The 16,696-nt window shown below is 38.9% G+C and overlaps 1 protein-coding gene across 3 annotated transcripts in view; it reads right to left on the bottom strand.

The window, feature by feature from the left end:
* CHM (CHM Rab escort protein) overlaps positions 1-16,696 on the bottom strand; it is a 132,547-nt gene that overhangs the window by 60,668 nt on the left and 55,183 nt on the right. For all 3 annotated transcript variants that reach the window (XM_037908078.2, XM_037908079.2, XM_043521922.1), the window contains exons 6-8: positions 13,704-13,820; positions 12,959-13,079; positions 9,918-10,143 (exon numbers count right to left, since the gene is read on the bottom strand). In XM_037908078.2, coding sequence (XP_037764006.1) covers positions 9,918-10,143; positions 12,959-13,079; positions 13,704-13,820 — 464 coding nt within the window. The remainder of the gene's footprint in view (positions 1-9,917; positions 10,144-12,958; positions 13,080-13,703; positions 13,821-16,696) is intronic.

Below are 16,696 nucleotides of genomic sequence, written 5' to 3'. Positions count from 1 at the left end.
AAAATCAATCATAAGCATTGTTCTAATCTACAGACCTTGGGAAAAATATAGGCTTTCCAGAAGACATGACACCAACACTATTGGACTCATCCTGGAAGGCTTGAACAAATCACATGGATGTCTCAAATGCAAGAGCACAACTTCTCTTATCAATCTCTGAACCCTTGGTTTCTTACAAGAAGTTTCTAGATCCATCCTACAAAACCAACTACACCCTAGACTAGATTCTCAGGCTGCATATAAATTTTGGCAATGCATCTTAATCAGAACTTCTCCCTCATCACAAGAGAAACAGCTACTATCATTATTTTCATGATCGGACTCTAATTTTAGTTAGGATTCCTAGGGACCACCTGTATTTTCTCCTGGATCTCTTAATGACAAACTGAGATCAGAGCCAGAATGAAAAACAGATGGGTGAAGATGAACCCAGATAAGATTAAGTTGATGTTGGTAAAAATAAGATAGCACTTCAAAGAACTCTCTTCCTCCACAGTAACTTCACCCAGTGTAATCTATCCGCAGATCTACCTTAATCCACAGCCTTGGGGAGCTCTACACTCCACTCTGAAATGCAAATAGCCTTAATGGCAAAAAAATACCCACTACTGTCAGCGGCTGGGCCAGAAAATTGCACCCAAATCCCACTGGTCTCAGGATCTGGCCATAATGATCCATTTATTCTTAACATCTAGGCTTAACCAACACCACTTTCTACACCATTACCCTCTGATCCCTCTGAGAGTTACCAAAAGAAGCTACAGCACTTGCTCAAGAAACTCCCTGAAAAAGCACAAGATCAAATCCACACAGACACACCCCTGGAACCTCAACCTGGGATATTCTATCTACTACCCAAGATCCATAAACCTGGAAATCCTGGGCGCCCCATCATCTCAGGCATTGGCACCCTGACAGCAGGATTGTCTGGCTATGTAGACTCCCTCCTCAGGCCCTACGCTACCAGCACTCCCAGCTACCTTTGAGACACCACTGACTTCCTGAGGAAACTACAATCCATCGGTGATCTTCCTGATAACACCGTCCTGGCCACTATGGGATGTAGAAGCGCTCTACACCAACATTCCACACAAAGATAGACTACAAGCCGTCAAGAACACTATCCCCGATAATGTCACGGTTAACCTGGTGGCTGAACTTTGTGACTTTGTCCTTACCCATAACTATTTTACATTTGGGGACAATGTATACCTTCAAATCAGCGGCACTGCTATGGGTACCCGCATGGCCCCACAGTATGCCAACATTTTTATGGCTGACTTAGAACGCTTCCTCAGCTCTCGTCCCCTAACGCCCCTACTCTACTTGCGCTATATTGATGACATCTTCATCATCTGAACCCATGGAAAAGAAGCCCTTGAGGAATTCCACCATGATTTCAACAATTTCCATCCCACCATCAACCTCAGCCTGGTCCAGTCCACACAAGAGATCCACTTCCTGCACACTACAGTGCTAATAAGCAATGGTCACATAAACACCACCCTATACCGGAAACCTACTGACCGCTATTCCTACCTACATGCCTCCAGCTTTCACCCTGACCACCCACACGATCCATTGTCTACAGCCAAGCTCCACGATACAACCGCATTTGCTCCAATCCCTCAGACAGAGACAAACACCTACAAGATCTCTATCAAGCATTCTTACAACTACAATACCCACCTGCTCAAGTGAAGAAACAGATTGATAGAGCCAGAAGAATTCCCAGAAGTCACCTACTACAGGACAGGCCTAACAAAGAAAATAACAGAACGCCACTAGCCGTCACCTTCAGCGCCCAACTAAAACCCCTCCAACGCATTATTAAGGATCTACAACCTATTCTGAAGGATGACCCAACACTCACAAATCTTGGGAGACAGGCCAGTCCTTGCCTACAGACAGCCCCCCAACCTGAAGCAAATACTCACCAGCAACCACACACCACACAACAGAACCACTAACCCAGGAACCTATCCTTGCAACAAAGCCCGTTGCCAACTGTGCCCACATATCTATTCAGGGGACACCATCACAGGGCCTAATAACATCAGCCACACTATCAGAGGCTCGTTCACCTGCACATCTACCAATGTGATATATGCCATCATGTGCCAGCAATGCGCCTCTGCCATGTACACTGGTCAAACTGGACAGTCTCTACGTAAAAGAATAAATGGACACAAATCAGATGTCAAGAATTATAACATTCATAAACCAGTCGGAGAACACTTCAACCTCTCTGGACGGGCAATTACAGACATGAAAGTTGCGATATTACAACAGAAAAACTTCAAAACCAGACTCCAGCAAGAGACTGTTGAATTGGAATTCATTTGCAAATTGGATACAATTAACTTAGGCTTGAATAGAGACTGGGAGTGGCTAAGTCATTACGCAAGGTAACCTATTTCCCCTTGTTTTTTCCTTCCCTTCCCGCCCCCCCCCCCCCCCGACCTTCTTGTTAAACCCTGGATTTGTGCTGGAAATGGCCCACCTTGATTATCATACACATTGTAAGGAGAGTGATCACTTTAGATAAGCTATTACCAACAGGAGAGTGGGGTGGGGGGAGAGAAAACCTTTTGTAGTGGTAAACACCCATTTTTTCATGGTTTGTATGTATAAAAACATCTTCTGTATTTTCCAAAGTATGCATCCGATGAAGTGAGCTGTAGCTCACGAAAGCTTATGCTCAAATAAATTGGTTAGTCTCTAAGGTGCCACAAGTACTCCTTTTCTTTTTATCAGTTCTCTGTATCTCTGTATCTACAAAATGAAGTCTTATGTCTTGAAACAGTATTCGTTATTTCAAAATGCAAGAGCCCACTTGCTTATCAACACAGCTCATGGGGAACAAATCACTCTAAATTACTGCTTTTTGTACATGTTCCCCATTGAAAATAGGAGTCTTCCTCAATTTTAAAAGCCCTGCACGGAATTCCTCCAGGCTACCTGAAAAAGTCTCTCTCTCCACAACCTCCTATGACAGCTTTGTTCCAAATAGGTCAACCTTAACAGGAAACAGAGACTGTAGAAGTCACCACCAGAAGTAATAAAAAATCATCAATAGACTCCACTGCATTCAGACAGAATGCAAAACATACCTCTTGCCTAAGCTTTCTAGCAATGGTATCTTTTTGCACTCCAACAATCTCACTCTATTTTCAATAATAATTTAAAAGCTCAACCTGGCTTTTGTGGTCAGGAAAAGTATCACCATTTTTTCCTCTTGGAAGCTGCTCAGACACTTTGGTAATGGGTGCTAATATGTGAACATAAATAGGCATAGAAGTACACAATATTTTAATAAAGTTAGCATGAAACAATACAATGCTATTCCTACACTGAGTATTTCTCTAGGTAATTTTCCTCATTATCTTGTAAGTATTGTAAACCCACTCACGTCCATCCTGCAAGGATAGAATAGAAGCTTTCCGTGAAAAAACACATTTCAGAGTTGCTCGCTTTTATATCAGTTATAGTCAAGGGTGCTGGAACAATTTGTATTGTGGGAGTACTGAGAGCCATTGAACCAAACTGTAAATCCTGTATATGATGGAAACTACTTCAAGCAGGGGTTATAGACTATTATTTCTGAAAAATTTGGGGTTAGAGGGAGGCAGACAAGCTAGAATAGAAGTCTTGAGCAAATTGTTGCTCTGAGCCAAATCTCATGTCTTTCAAAAAAGTCTGAAATAGAAAACAGTAAATTACTGGGGAACATGAAAGGCCAAAGTAAGTAAAAATGACTCATCAGGACATTCTTCTAAAAACCTAGGAATCAATGCATACCTCACTCCTCTCTTTATAACATAGTTAGATGTGCTTTCCAATCCTTGTCTTCTCAAAATAAAGTGTCCACCTCTATCAAATCAATGTAAGCCTCCTTCCTTCTATTGCTGCCTTCGCAGTTTAATATTTCAACTATTATATGTAAAGAAATTCTGCCTGCTTCAATTACAAACTAGCCCCTCACCTCTAAATCATGTTCTCTGGTTCATAAATGAGCTACTACACCAAACGGCTAATTAACATACATTCTGGATTTTAAGATGACCATGAAAATCTCCCATAACCAAGTTACTGTATTGGCCAAGTCAAGCTTTCTTGCAAGTTAAACCTCCCAACCCAGGAAACATTTTGGTTGTCCTTTAATGGTTTCCCTACAATGCAAAGATCAAAATTATACTAAATATTCTGAACGCTCAATCACTAGTGCCTTATACAGTGTAGTGCAAGAATAATTTGTGCTGCATGTTGATTGCAATCTTGGCACTCACTCTCTCTGTTTCCCAGAAGATGCTGAAGTGCTGCATTACTTTATGTATTGTATTTCCAAGGTAGCTGAGTTACAAGTAGGCAAAAGCATGCTGGTGCTGTCTTGCTAATAGAGAAGTTTTCCATATCAATTCCCTATTCTTATTGCACATACCTCACATTCAACTGGTTAGGAATATAAACAGAACTCCATTCTAGAGGTGTGAGAGGCTTTTCTTCAAGGTATGGGATATCTTTTTTTTGTTCAAGCATAATTCCAGATACTGTCTCAGAAGAAAGGAAGAATGATTTTGGTCTCATATCAACATGTTAAAAACAAAAGAAGTTATAATAAAGGCTGGGAAACGTTCCTTTGCTCGTAAGCATGTGAACAATGCGAATTCCAATGACCTTTCCTGTAGCACAAATCCAATTTATAGAGATAGAAATCTCACATCTGTACCTTGGCATACTGGAAGGTTCGTAACAGTGACATAAAATAGTTTAGTTTTCTCTATTAAAACATACCTGTTTAAACCAATAAAGAATTAATGCTGTTTTTATTCACTCAAACGTCTTCAGTACTTATAAAGTGTTGTACTGTTTATGCAGAATCCATTTAGAACGCAAGGATGTGACTTACAAATGTCTTTGAATCATTCACATAAATATGCATGTATGCCATTTATAACAGTAGCCTTGATGAGAACACAGTGTAGCTGGCTGCAAGAAATGCTTAAGAGGCTTACATTAAAACAGAATATAGAACGGTGGTTAGAAATCACAGAACAGGTGACACCTTATTCTGATAACCTGGTGATAAAAACTGTAGGATATGATGTATAGGCAGTAGAGTTACAACTTTAGTATACAGACTGAACAATATACTTCAGATATTGTTCAGTTTTAGCAAGACAATACCCATGGTAGGTCATCTATAACAGTCAAAATTAATTTAATATAAAAAATGAAGCTGTGACTGCTTTCTAAATTGTTTCAATATTCATTTAAACAAGAAATGTTAAGATTTCAGGTTTTTATTTTTATTACAGTGGTACTTTAAATCTTTTTAAAAACGGATACGCTCACAATTTGACATAAAGCAATTAGTCTCAAGCCTCATACACAATCTCCTTTCTCTAGCTATAAATGTTGACCATTACTTGAAATAAAAGTACCCAAAATAGTGGAATACCATGGGCACAATCAAAGAGTTTGTCCAGTCTGAAGAATTCTTATAGTCCCAGGGATATTAACTAACAATGATAGATAAAAATTTTCCAGAGAGAAGTGTGTTTAAGACTATGCGGTCTCTTTAAACCTATCACTGGTGTAAAACAGAATACTGCCAGTCTGGCCATTGAGCCAGCAACTCCTTAGGTCTTCTGTAAACGTGTGCCAGTGAAATTGTAGTGAGGAAATTCCACCTTTTGATGGGAAATGAAGAAAACATTTATCTCACTGTTTGTTTGAAAATAAAATCTCTTCTGCTTGAAGGTGGTTAGTGATTTAGAATATCAGAAGACATCACAGTGAGACAGATTAGTAAGCAGAGTATTAGAGTGGTTAAATGGTGAGAAGTCACCATCACCGCGGTCTGATTCCCATGCACAGACCTCTCAGCCCAAGTGAAGTTCTGCTGAAGTAAAGTGAGCATAACAATCCACCCACACTGATGCAGCTATAGGATTGGGGGCCATAATGTCTAAAATACTAAATATTTGCTTAGTTAAGAAGTTGGTGAACTGTGTATTTTGTCATCCAAGATTATCAGAAATTAAGAATAAGCCATTTTGTAAAGAAAGGCCTAAAAGCCTATTGCACTCATTAAGTTACTGAATTCTCATTTGCAATTCAGAATTGGATACGTGCTCAAGACATCTGATGAAAGAAACAAATTGCAAAAAAACAGCTGACAACAGTAAGCCCCATAAACAAAATTTTACTGACACAAATCATTGAATTGAAATCAAAATCAGAATTTAGAAATTAGGCAGAGGGCTGTTACTCCTAAAGTATACAGACATGCTCCTGAGGAACTCAACCCAGAAATGGTACAATGGAACTTATTTTTCATATTCAGTGTTTATGCAAGAGAAATACGTAACTACTATCTGGTCACTTGCTCAAAAGATGTTGCAAACTCGTTTGTCTGATCTAAATGAAAAGGTCTCAAATTTAACTGAAATTGAATTTATCTGCTTCGGGTGCGGAAATCCTGGCACCTGTAAAGAAGTACACTGTTTACCTGTAATGGCTGCTGCCTTTTTCCCCATGCATTTAACCACCTGTCAAGGAAATCCACAGGGTTTTCACATAGTCACAGATGTTAGGGATAAATCAGGACATTCTATACTGACGCTAGCTATCAGTGCCAATACCACCATGTTCTTTCTCTGAGAGAAGAGGCCCCTTCAATTCAAAGCAATGGTTGTGGCAATGTATATTCAGAGAGAATACACCTCCCTATACCCCCACCACTGTGGTACTGAGAGATCATGTCCACCCTCTAGACAGCCAAATTTGGACCCCATGCTGCTAGGATGACCCTTCCAGCTGTGAGTGGCCTAAATCCTCTTATCAGAGAAGAGAAATTAAGAGTCCATTGTTGAGATTAGAAAGGAGGAAAGTGATTATTGAACACACACAAAGGAAACAATGGCAAAGCATGTGTAAAAATGACTACACCCACTGCAGTCTAAACAACCCCCCACATCAGACCTTGTAACGACATTTATAGAAAACCCACTCTCAGATACCATCACAGATCAAAGCATCCTGTTGGTCCTATACTAATAATTACAATACACATAATTTTTCCTTCAAGTGCACAAGTTAGCACCTGCACAGGGTGGGTGAGAAAGTGGCTTACCAGCCATGTAAGAGGAGATTCCTCTATAATGTCATGCTTCCAAAGGCTATCTGAACTATCAGGGGGAGGGAATAATCTGGTGCTCAGTGGTGCCCATTTAAGAACATAACGGCCATACTGGGTCAGACCAAAAGGTCCATCTGGCCCAGTATCCTGTCTTCCAAGAGTGGTCAATGCCAGGTGCCCCAGAGGAAATTAACAGAACAGGTAATCACCAGGTGATCCATCCCCTGTCACCCATTCCCAGCTTCTGGCAAAGAGAGGCTAGGGACACCATCCCTGCCCATCCAGGCTAATAGCCATTGATGGACCTATTCTACAGGAGCTTATCTAGTTCTTTTTTTAGTCTTGGCCTTCACAACATCCTCTGGCAAGGAGTTTCACAGACTGACTGTGCATTGTGTGAAAAAAATACTTCCTTTTGTTTGCTTTAAACCTGCTGCCTATTAATTTCATTTGGTGACCCCTACTTCTTGTGTTAGGAGAAGGAGTAAATAACACTTCCTTATTTACTTTCTCCGCAACAGTCATGCTTTTATAGATCTATCCTATCCCACCTTAGTTGTCTCTTTTCTAAGCTGGAAAGTCTCAATCTTATTAATCTTTCCTCATATGGAAGCCACTCCAAACCCCATATCATTTCTGTTGCCCTTTTCTGAACATTTTCCAATTCTAATTCATCTTTTTTGAGATGGGGTGACGACATCTACACACCGTATTCAAGATATGGGCATACCATGGATTTATATAGAAGCAATACGATATTTTCAGTCTTATTATCTATCCCTTTCTTGATGATTCCCAATATTCCGTTCTCTTTTTTAACTGCTGCTGCACATTGTGGATAGTTCCGAGAACTATCCACAATGATTCCAAGATCTTTCTTGAGTGGTAACAGCCTATTTAGGCCCCATCATTTTAGATTTATAATTGGGATTATGTTTTCCAATGTGCATTATTTTACATTTATCAACATTGAATTTCATCTGCCATTTTGTTGCCCAGTCACCCAGTTTTGAGAGATCCGTTTGTAGCTCTTTGCAGTCTGCCTGGGACTTGAGAATTTTTGAGTCTGCAAATCTTGCCACCTCACTGTTTAACCCCTTTTTCCAGATCATTTATGAATAAATTGAATCAGACTGGGCCCAGAACAGACACCACTATTTACCACACCTGGGGGACACCACTATTTTCCTCTCTCCATTCTGAAAACTGGCCATTTATTCCTACCCTTTGTTTCCCATCTTTTAAACAGTTACCAATCCATGAGAGGACCTTCCCTCTTATCCCATGACAGTTTACTTTGCTTAAGAGCCTTTGCTCTAGTCTGACTCCCTGGCCCCTCTAGAAACATGTACTCTAGTGTCATACATATAAAGGGAAGGGTAACAACCTTTATTTATGCGGTGATATCAAATCCCTCCTGGCCAGAGGTACAGAATCACTTACCTGTAAGGGGTTAATCAGTTCCATTAACCTAGTTGGCACCTGACCAGAAGGACCAATGGGGAAAAGATACTTTCAAATCAGGGGGTGAGGGGGGCAAGGTTTTGTTTGTGCTTTTTGTGCATTCCCTCTCGAGACAAAGAGAGACCAAGCAAGTAATCCAGCTTCTACTGAAATGATACATCTAAAATTACAGAAACAAAAGAGGCAGCCAGTCACGAAAAAAACCCTGCTTACGACCTAAGATATCTGCTGGAACTAACAAGGACTGTACCAGAGGAAAGGACTGGGCCCAGACTAGGAAGGACTCTAATCTGTGAAAGAAGCTTATTGGAACATCTTTGAGGGTGAGATATTACTTGTAATCAGTTTCTTAATGTATTAGGCTTAGACTTGCGTGTTTGGTTTTATTTTGTTTTGTGACTTACTTTGTTCTGGCTGTTATTACTTGAAATCACTTAAATCCTACTTTTCATACTTAATAAAATCACTTTTGTTTATTAATAAACCCAGAGTAAGTGATAAATAACTGTGGGAGTAAACAGCTGTGCATTTCTCTCTATCAGTATTATAGAGGGCGGACAATTTATGTATAAGCTTTCTACAGAGTAAGACAGATTTATTTGGGGTTTGGATCCCATTGGGAACTGGATATTTGGGTGTTGTAGACAGGTAACCTGCTGAGCTGTTTGCAGTTAAGTCTGCAGCTTTGGAAGCGTGGACTAGACTCTGGGTCTGTGTTGCAGCAGGCTAACATGTCTAGTTCAACAAGACAGGGTTCAGGAGTCCAAAGCTGGTAGGCAAAACAGGCTCAGAGGTAATTTCAGCACATCAGGTGACAGTCCCAAGGGGGTCTCTGTGACCGAACCTGTCACACTACCAACAAGTGCAATGGGATCCCTTTTAGGAAGGCAGTGTTTTAAGTGACTTAATACTGTTCTGAAAAGGTAATGTAGCACATTCACAATGTAGCAATGTACTATTGCCATGACTGCCCATCATTGATAGCCAGTCAAAAAGTTAAAGTCATCGTTAAATTTATGCCATATTATTTAACTTAACAGAATCTTAAAATTTCTGCTTTTTAAAATTAAAACAGATGAACTTTTACTCCCTTCTTCTAAACAGTCACACTGAAATGGCCAGTTGAATGCTACACTGCTCTAAAAGCAATCTCTTTTCTAAAAACTGTAAGAACGAGTTGAGAATTTTCTAATCTACAAAAATACAAGCCAAACAAAAGTGATGTTATTACAAGTCTACAGAAATGTGTTAGCATAAAGTTATCAAATATTTCCACTTACTATAAAAAAATATAAAAAATCCTGCTTACCTGCAGAAGCATTGTGGGATCTCTCCTTGACCATACAAAGGAAACAAAAAGGGTGTATTGCCATAGCGGCCAAGACACTGAAGGAAGTGCTTTGTTGCCCTCAGCCCATCTATGGTGCCACTGTCAGCCTCCGACACCATTGAAATAGAATGCAGAATAAAGTGCTGCAAGTTAGACGTTAATTTCTGGGTTTTCAAGTATTCTGAAAATTTACGTTCCTTGTAATCTGTTACAGAAAAAAAATAGAATTCAAGTAAAGGATGCAATTTAACACGGCAATTTCTCCCCATTACAATTCCAATTAAAAATATTTAAATGTAAGAATGTTTCTTTTAAAGGTGAACACAAAAGAAAATATTACAGTTTAGTAATGACAACTTAATTTTTCAATGTGTCTAATTGGAAATGGGTAAGCCAAAGAGACAGAAGTTAAAAATGGACTGTCAGCCTTGACTTTGAATTAAAAAAAGAATCTCAAAAAATTTACTTTTAAGAATGACAGAAATCCACTGCCTGTGAAGAGACTCCAGTAGTCTGGCAGGTTTTAGGAGAACAGAGTAGTAGTGACACATTTAAAAATGTTTTCATCTATTCAGTGAGTTAGGCCTGATCTAAATATAATTTTTGTACAATTTAGCTATTTCTATTAGGGATGCAGTTTTCTACCAAAATAGTGACATCCCCTAGTGTGGACAGTTATATCAGCATAAAGGTGCCTTTATACTAGTATAGCTTACTCCCAGAAGGGAAAAGGATAAGCTCAAGTGGGATGAGGCATCTTGAAACAGGTTGCATCACTTGGGAGACACGGGTGTTGTAACATTTTAATTATATGGGTGTAGTTAAAGCATACAAGCTCTTAGAACAGCATCCTGAACGCTGAACACTTGGAATATACAGACGCTCCCCAGACGTATGTAAATTCGCACTTACGGAAAAAGTTCCACAAGCCAGAAACAGGATTTTCGAGTTGCGGAAATTTTTGCGTAACATACGGGTATACATTTCTGACTTACACAAAATTCGAGTAATGACAGGCTTTCCGGAACAGAACGATTGCGTAAGTTGGGGGGCGTCTGTATTGTAAATGGCTGACTTATTATTCATAAAAAACCAACAATTGAGTGGAGATGGGATGTACCAGGGAATGAAGAGCAGATGATTAGGATTTCCTTTCCTTTTTTCAATATTATTGTTGATGCACTTGTAGATACATAAATCCTTAAGAAGCTATCTGAATGCAGATATTGCATGTCTGCAACACTTCACATACTTAAAACAGAAAATGCAAATACTGTGTTAAATTTAATTACCATGGTTAATAAATTTTTCTTTTTCGTTTAAATGGCACCCGCTGTATTTCAGCTACTCATGTCATTCTATATAATTAAGAAGTCTCTTTTCTTAGGCTTATTCTGGTCATTTCAAAATTCAGGACTATAATTCAGACATTTCCTACAGTGCAATGACAAATATTACAAAAGTATATTTTCTATCTGAACTTCAGCCACTGTTTTATTACAAATATATTTTACTACCTATGTACAGCCATGCAGCAAATCATAAAATACACTACATTTTCTTTTATTGTATTGTCTTTATAAAAAAGGTAGCTCAGCCTTTCTCCATTTTAGGCTTCCTATATAATATTACATTTTAGAGAAAAAGCTTTTGAAAAAATTCACTGCCATGCACTCCTCATTAGAAATCTGCCCTCCCAAATGAATATAATGGTCTCAAGAGGAGCAGCTTTAAAGTTCTGAAAAATTTCAATTAGTTAATTAAGTATATTTTTAGTTAAGTTTATTTCAAGGGTGGCTTTAAATCTGGTAACAGTCTGTGTAACTATCTCTGGAAGTAAAATAAATCTAATGTCATGCTAGTATATGAATCAATGAATTGCATCTAAAATTGATGTGGTGTCTCCTTTTTGGTACCTAATAAATTTTCTGAATACCACCTTATATTCTTTCTCTGAGCACCTCTATTTCTTCCACCAGCAGCAAACCTGAAATTGCCTGTAATCTATAAAGCACTTTGGCCTAATGAGTTTTTAGCTTCAGGATCTCTCAGAGTTCATCACTAGTCCGTCACATACTTCCCTCTGCTAGTTTTATCATTTCATTATCTATATTGACCAATTCTCTTTTCTGACACGTGCTTGGCATCTTGCCTGCTATCATTTCAGCCACCCAATCCAATGGTCATATTCAGCCAAAGCAACTCCATATTCACTTACCCTCCCTTAAACACATTCCAAGACGATAACTAATGTACTCAAATACATCCTTTGCTCAAAAGCAAAGCCATTTTACATTTTCTGTCATCTATTAAGGCACCTGGATTCTTCAGTCTCTGAAATCTTTGTAATGTCTTAACTTCCTCTCCTCAGTGTGTTGCCATTTTATTTTCCACATATTTTCTGACTCAGACCCTAAATTTTAGAGGGCAGAGAATGCCCCAGGCAAACTACTCTCTCATTCCAGAATTGGAGAGCACATCACTACATCCTTTGACATCTTCAGTAGCTTCCAAATAGTCATAGGGATGATGATGTACTCTATGCCTACCCAGAGGAACTGCTTCCAGGTATAGAGTTAAAACACCTTTTTTAAGGTATAAGACGGACTCATTGTACATGAGTACTCATTGTACATGTACATGGTTTACAGCAACATCTGTTAAGGGTATTAAAAATAAGATGTAGTCATTATCCAAAAGAGAAAGAAAACCATGTATATCATATCATATCATGTTAGCAAATACTTCAGTAAAAAATAGTTACTTTATAACAACATTTTGCAAACCAGCAGCAATATACTATGGAAACAAGGAGGGGGGGAGTGAAATTGAGAAAAATAAAGGAGTGGGAGTTTGAGAAGCAGAATTTAATATCGAAGTGAAAAGGTCAGGAAACGGTCAAAACATACTTTGAAACTGAATTGATAAAAGTAAATAGGGTGAAAACAGAGGAGCACTATTAAAACTACAGGTAACTGAATGAACACATGGCTGTGCAACATTTCAGTGAAATGCACTACCTTGGTATTCCTCGGGATGTTGTTCATAGTCCAAACAAAACGTCAAAAATTTCATTAGCATTCTCTTTTCCACCATAGTGAGCTGTTTGCTGTTGAAGACATCCGCTCTGGAACAAGGTACCTGGAAAATAATATTTTAGTAGTTTTTCAAAGGGAAGAAAGGAAAAAGATTATTTGTTACATTGATTACCTGCTGAGCATTTTAATATTCATCTATTTCCAATAACCAGAATATCCTGATACCTTGTTTTTGTTTTTCTTTATTTTCCATCAGCTTCAACAGCATCTTTGCTGACTGCAGAGATAGTTAAATATGAACAACTCTTCTTAACTTTGCCAAATAACTCCTGTTGCCATTGGCCTAATAATGGCATTTCCTTCCTAACCAGGAGCAAATGACAGATCAAGTCTACCTCTGTCGTCTGAAAACTACAAAATTAGCTTTTTTTTTTAGATTTAAAAAATTGCTTAAAAATTGCTGAGTCAACAGTAGTTTGACATGATCTTAAGGTCTAAGGCAGTAGTCTACTTAGTTCCACATGCTTCTTTCAGCGGAACAATATCCTAACATTTAATTTATGAAGTGAGACAGCAGAATTACCTGCTTATCACGTCAGAGAGCAAATAGAGACATTTTCCAGGAAAAATACTAACAAACAACTGCAAAACGTCTCATGAATATCAATTTCAACTCATTTATATTTCAGAATCAATTCAACTTATATAGTGCATTCTTCTACAGTACCTGTTCCACTCTTCCTTCTTGAAATGCAAGAATCCTGGTGACATTTTTGAACTCCGCATATCGGCTAACATTAGACTTAGTTAAGAGGTCAATTAACAGTCCCTGGGAATAGAGTAGCTGTAGAAATCAAGAAAATAAAATAATTGAGGATAAAGAAAAACCAAGCACTTACATCAAAATGAAACAGTTACTTCAGTCGTATTAGATTTATAGGCTCTTTCCCATAATTGCTTATAAATAAGTACTGTGAAACAGGAGGATATGAAGAAATACAAAGACTCCAGAATAAGACAACATTTGGTCAGTGAGAGGGATGAGACACACAAAATAGCTGAAGGATGGCATCCCATAAGAAAATATGTTCCTACCCATCAGTAATATGGTTTTATTGGTTTGGCAAAATCAGCATATTAGGTTCAGTGCATGGGGAAGAGGGGAAGCTCTCATCTGTACTACACAGGGACTGCTGGCTATCAGATAACACTGCTGTATGATTTCAATAAAAGTTCTGGACATTCCTTTGTGTTTTGTTTGCCTTTCTACATCATCAGAATGGCTACAGAAACGGTCTTCTGCTCTAGTCACTTGAGATTTGAAAGATATACGAGGCTCTGTCCAAGACCACCTCTTTTTCTCCCTTTATAGCCTCTCCCTGGGAGATCTTATCCACTTATAGAGTTATCTGTATACTGGTTAACAAAACAACCCTTTTTCTGGCTCCAAGTCCATCTTCTTCTGTCCAGCCCTGCACTTCAGGCTCACCTTTCTAATATCTAATGAATGGCCAGTGAGCAGCGCAAAAATCAACATGGCCAAACATGAGCACCTGTTTTTTCTCCCTTTAAGCTCTCCCTTCTCTCCTACTACCATGACCAAAAACGTGCTCCACAGCACTCAGACCTGTAACTTGGGTGTCATCTTAAATTTAACACTCTCTTTCGACCCACACACCAAGACCATGTTTTATATGTCTGTATAGCACCTAGCACAATGGGCCCACTTTCTATTAGGACCTCTACTAACACAATACAAATAATTAGCAATTTAGTACTGCATTGCTTCTTTCTGTAGAAGAGGCTATGCTCTCATTTGATGCTGACCACACATTTGTCCTGATTTACTTGTATTTTCAAGCTGTTAAAATATTGTAAAAACCTGATGCCTAAATTAAAGGTACATTTCTGTAGGTGTAAATTGTAAAATGATAAAAAAGTTTGTTTCTTTCCTTTTCCTCCTCTTCTGAAGATGGACAGCCACAGTTATCTTGCTTTATGTAGATATTATTTTCCCCTTATATCAGGAATTATCAAAGAGCCATGAGAATTTTTTCAATCTTAATCCTTTCGGTGATATTGAGTCAGGAGTCAGTTAGTGTCAGGGTGAATTTTCATTTATATGTAGGACATATAGGCCCATAGTAACGCAGACATTAAACTTGTTTAAAAATGGCAAATTAAAGTTATGTTAACAGGATTTACAAGTAGCTTTTGAGGCAGCTTCGAGCTTTGATAGAACAAAATAACCTTTCACACAATTCCCCAGAAAGGACAGATCTGTAATTTTTTTATTGTGGTCATGAGATCTCATAGGTCTTGAGAAAGTGTAATCATGAAATATGTGAATGGATAATGAACAACTTTTCTAAGTCAAAGTTATGACCAGGAAAGTGGCCAGGCCTTAATCGTCAAAAAAGCCATACAGGAGCCCTTACTGTTCACCAGAATTACCTCAATTCCCCTTACCTGGGTCAAGTCATCATCTTTTGTTATTCCCCTGTTATTGGTTGCTTGGGAAAAATATACAGATTTGTGGACGTGACAAAGAAGCAGTATCGTAGAAAGGAGGGCCACAAGATGGACCAAGGTCAGAATGACCTCACTTGACCAGGATTAGATAATGCAATTGGGGTTTGAAATGTCTGATACACAGAGGTCTTGTGGGATGATACCAGCCTGAATTTCACCCTTAAAAGACTAACTAAACAAGGAAGAAGTGTGCTTTCCAAGGTCACCATAATGATAACCAGATGGCTTATTTCCCTACTTTCCCTAAAAAAAAAAAAAAAAAAAAAAAAAAAAAAAAAAAAAGAGAGAGACAGACAGACAGACAATATCACAGACCAGCCAGTTGACCAGAGGAGGATGCCCACAAGCATGATTGTACCTGAGTGAAAAGACAGGTCCCCAAAACTGCAGTTCCTAACTGACCCTGAAGCTCCACAAAGCAAGTGAGCTGAAGAGAAGACCCCCTTCTCCCCCCGCCCTCCAAGTAACTTATCTTTTTGTTTCCTTAACTGGATACCTATGCAGGAATGCCTGCCAGGAAAGACCTGTCAACTGTTTTTTGGGGGGAATGGGGTGGAGAATGTATGTGTGGCCAGTAAGAGTATGTCTACACAGCACAGTTATCCTCAGACTGTTTTAAGCCCAAGCCCCCTATCATCCACACACAAATCAATCTGACTCAGGCCAAAAAGCCTTTAAGACTCGGGCCTGCAGTCCCAATGCAACTCGGGTCCAAGCCCTGTCATTCTGCAGTGTTAACGAAGTTTAAGCAGCAGACCCGAGACAGACTTTCTGTATAGTGCTGTATGAACATGTTTCCATGGTTATGAGACCTGGGTCCAGCAACTCTAAACCTAGGTTTACAATGCAGTGTAGATGCCCAAGTGTAGGCTTGGCAACAGAGTCCACAAACACGGGCCCTATAGACTCAGTTTACAATACAGAACAGCATGAACATATAATCCTACAGTACAACCTAGGCTGAAAGCAAATCTTCACACATCCCAGGCAACCTGTAGTAATCTGTGGTAAGATTCCAACCTTAGCCTCTATTGTATCCCCAAGAGAAAGTAAATGCTAAATAAACTGCATAGAGATTGAACGATTTACTTAGCTTATCCTTGGTGTTATCTTAATTTTGTGATTTTATTACTGATTATGCACATGCAATGATTTGACCAATTATTGTTCTCAAATTGTTTTCTTTTA

This window comes from Chelonia mydas, chromosome 9 (assembly GCF_015237465.2).
Source record: "Chelonia mydas isolate rCheMyd1 chromosome 9, rCheMyd1.pri.v2, whole genome shotgun sequence".
Taxonomy (NCBI): Eukaryota; Metazoa; Chordata; order Testudines; family Cheloniidae; genus Chelonia; species Chelonia mydas.
This window is presented reverse-complemented; position numbering and strand designations above follow the sequence as displayed.